This window comes from Henckelia pumila, chromosome 2, assembly GCF_033568475.1.
Source record: "Henckelia pumila isolate YLH828 chromosome 2, ASM3356847v2, whole genome shotgun sequence".
In the NCBI taxonomy this organism is placed as follows: domain Eukaryota; kingdom Viridiplantae; phylum Streptophyta; class Magnoliopsida; order Lamiales; family Gesneriaceae; genus Henckelia; species Henckelia pumila.
Window position 1 is genome coordinate 161933311 of NC_133121.1, and position 2360 is coordinate 161935670.

At 42.6% G+C, this 2360-nt stretch overlaps 1 protein-coding gene across 1 annotated transcript; it reads left to right on the plus strand.

Annotated features, from left to right (window-relative positions):
- The first annotated feature begins 214 nt into the window (after positions 1–214).
- On the plus strand, positions 215–884 carry LOC140878802 (uncharacterized). Its single transcript, XM_073282426.1, has 2 exons — positions 215–353; positions 583–884. Exons 1-2 carry the CDS (start codon positions 215–217, stop codon positions 882–884), a joined length of 441 nt encoding a protein of 146 aa, XP_073138527.1.
- Positions 885–2360: the final 1476 nt, after the last annotated feature.

A 2360-nucleotide genomic window follows, 5' to 3' on the forward strand; every position in this document is an offset into this window, starting at 1 on the left:
TGAGATGCATGCAGCCTATCAGAATAAGAGACAGTTTTAGCAATAGTTCAGAGGCCAATCTTCGCATCCGATGAAGAAGCAATTCATTGGGCCGGAAAAGGGCCCAAATCCACCCAAACCGCAGCAGAGGCCATAGCAGAGAGGGGCAGTCGCCCCAAATCCTTGAGGGATACCCCTGTGCAATACATGTAATAAGCCCTACTCGGGGAAGTGCATGGCTGGCTCGGGAGTGTGCTACAAGTGTAAGCTACCAGGGCATATTGCGATGAATTGCCCGAATGTGAAGAACACTGCAGGACGTGTGTACGTTATGCAAGCTGAGGAGGCGGATCCAGACACGTCATTGATCACGGGTAATCCTAACTCATGTATTTAAAATTTGTTAGTTTGCATGTTTAATAGGAATTGCATTGGGTATTATGTGATTTTGGATTTTTTGGGTTATTTGCTTTTGCATGAATAGTATAGGATGAAATTTCTAATTTTTGGGTGTAGAACGTTTAAGTAGAATTTATGCGTACTATGGGTTTAATTGATTGTTCTTAAGTTTTGTTTGTTCGTTGGGAAATTTTATGAGTGCAGGAAAAATCCTCTTTAGAGGTAATGCTATGTATGCGTTGCTAGACTCAAGAGCTACGCATTCATTTATCTCTCAGGAGTTTATTAGGCGGGTAGGCATTATACCTGAGAATGCTGCTACGAGCTATGATGTTACCTTGCCATCTGGAGAGTTTATTACTACAACCAGTGTGCTCAGTGGCGTGGAGTTGGAGCTTCATGGGAATATGATTAGGGCCGATCTAGTGGTGCTACAGATGTCAGGATTTGATCTTATTTTGGGAATGGATTGGCTGACAGTTAGTGGAGCTTCGATAGATTTTTGAAGATTGACAGTTTCAGTGAACTCGGCAGGCAGAGATTCCTTTATTTTCTTTGCAGCTCAGAGAAACAATACTTTTCATGTCATATCTTTTGTACGTGCGATAAGGTTGTTACGGAAGGATTGTTAGGGATTTCTCGCCAGTGTAGTACTTGCAGCAGGCAAGCCATCTACTAGATCTATTACAGATGTGGATTGTTCGTGATTTTTTGGATGTCTTCCTGGAAGATGTAACAGGAATTCCACCAGTCAAAGAGGTTGAGTACAGTATCAAGCTGCTACCAGGTACTGTGCCTATCTCTAAGGAACCGTATCGTCTTGCTTCCACTGAGATGAAAGAGCTGAGAGATCATATACATGATCTTCTAGAGAAGGGCTTCATTCGCCCTAGTGTCTCACCTTGGGGTGTGCCAGTTTTGTTTATGAAGAAGAAGGATGGCAACAAGATATTATGCATCGATTATCGGGAGCTTAACAGGGTCACAGTGAAGAATAAGTATCCACTACCAAGGATAGAGTATTTATTTGATCAGTTGCAGGGAGCTTCGGTGTTCTCAGAGATCGATCTGCGATCAGGATACCATCAGTTATGAGTCAGAGAGGAGGATGTGTCCAAGACCGCTTTTCGGACACGTTATGGGAATTATGAGTTTATGGTAATGCCGTTTGGCCTGACTAATGCTCCAGTGGTTTTCATGGATCTCATGAACCGTATCTTTAGGCCAAATCTTGATCAGTTCTTCATCGTCTTCATTGATGACATTTTTATTTATTCTAGGAGCTTGGAGGAGCATAGACAGCATTTGCAGACAGCTTTATAAACTTTGAGGGAGCAGAAGTTAAATGCGAAATTCAGCAAGTGTGAATTTTGGCTTGATCAGGTGTCATTCTTGGGCTACATTGTTTCTAAGGAGGGCATAGCAGTGGATCCATAAAAAATGGAAGCTGTTCAGAGTTGGGGGATTCCGAGTAATGCATCTGAGATATGCAGCTTCTTGGATTTAGCAGGTTACTACCGGAAGTTTATCAAGGGTTTCTCTTCTAATGCAGTACCATTGACATCATTAACCAAGAATAACGTGAAATATGTTTGGAGTCCTGAATGTCAGGGAGCTTTGATCAGCTTAAGGAGACGCTTACTTTTTCATTGGTGTTGGCGATGCCAGTGGAGCATGAGGAGTTTGTTGTGTACACAGATGTGTCTAAGATGGGTTTAGGCGCTGTCCTTATACAAAGCGGGAAGGTGATTGCCTATGCATTGAGACAGTTGAAGATTCATGAGCAGAACTATTCGACGCACAATTTGGAGCTTGCAGCTATTGTGTTTGTGCTTAAGATTTTGAGGCACTACTTGTACGGAGAGAAGTGCAAGATTTTCACTGACTACAAGAGCCTTAAGTACTTCTTCACTCAGAAAGAGTTGAATATGAGGCAGCGCCAGTGGTTTGAGTTGGTTAAGAACTATGACTGTGGCATTAGC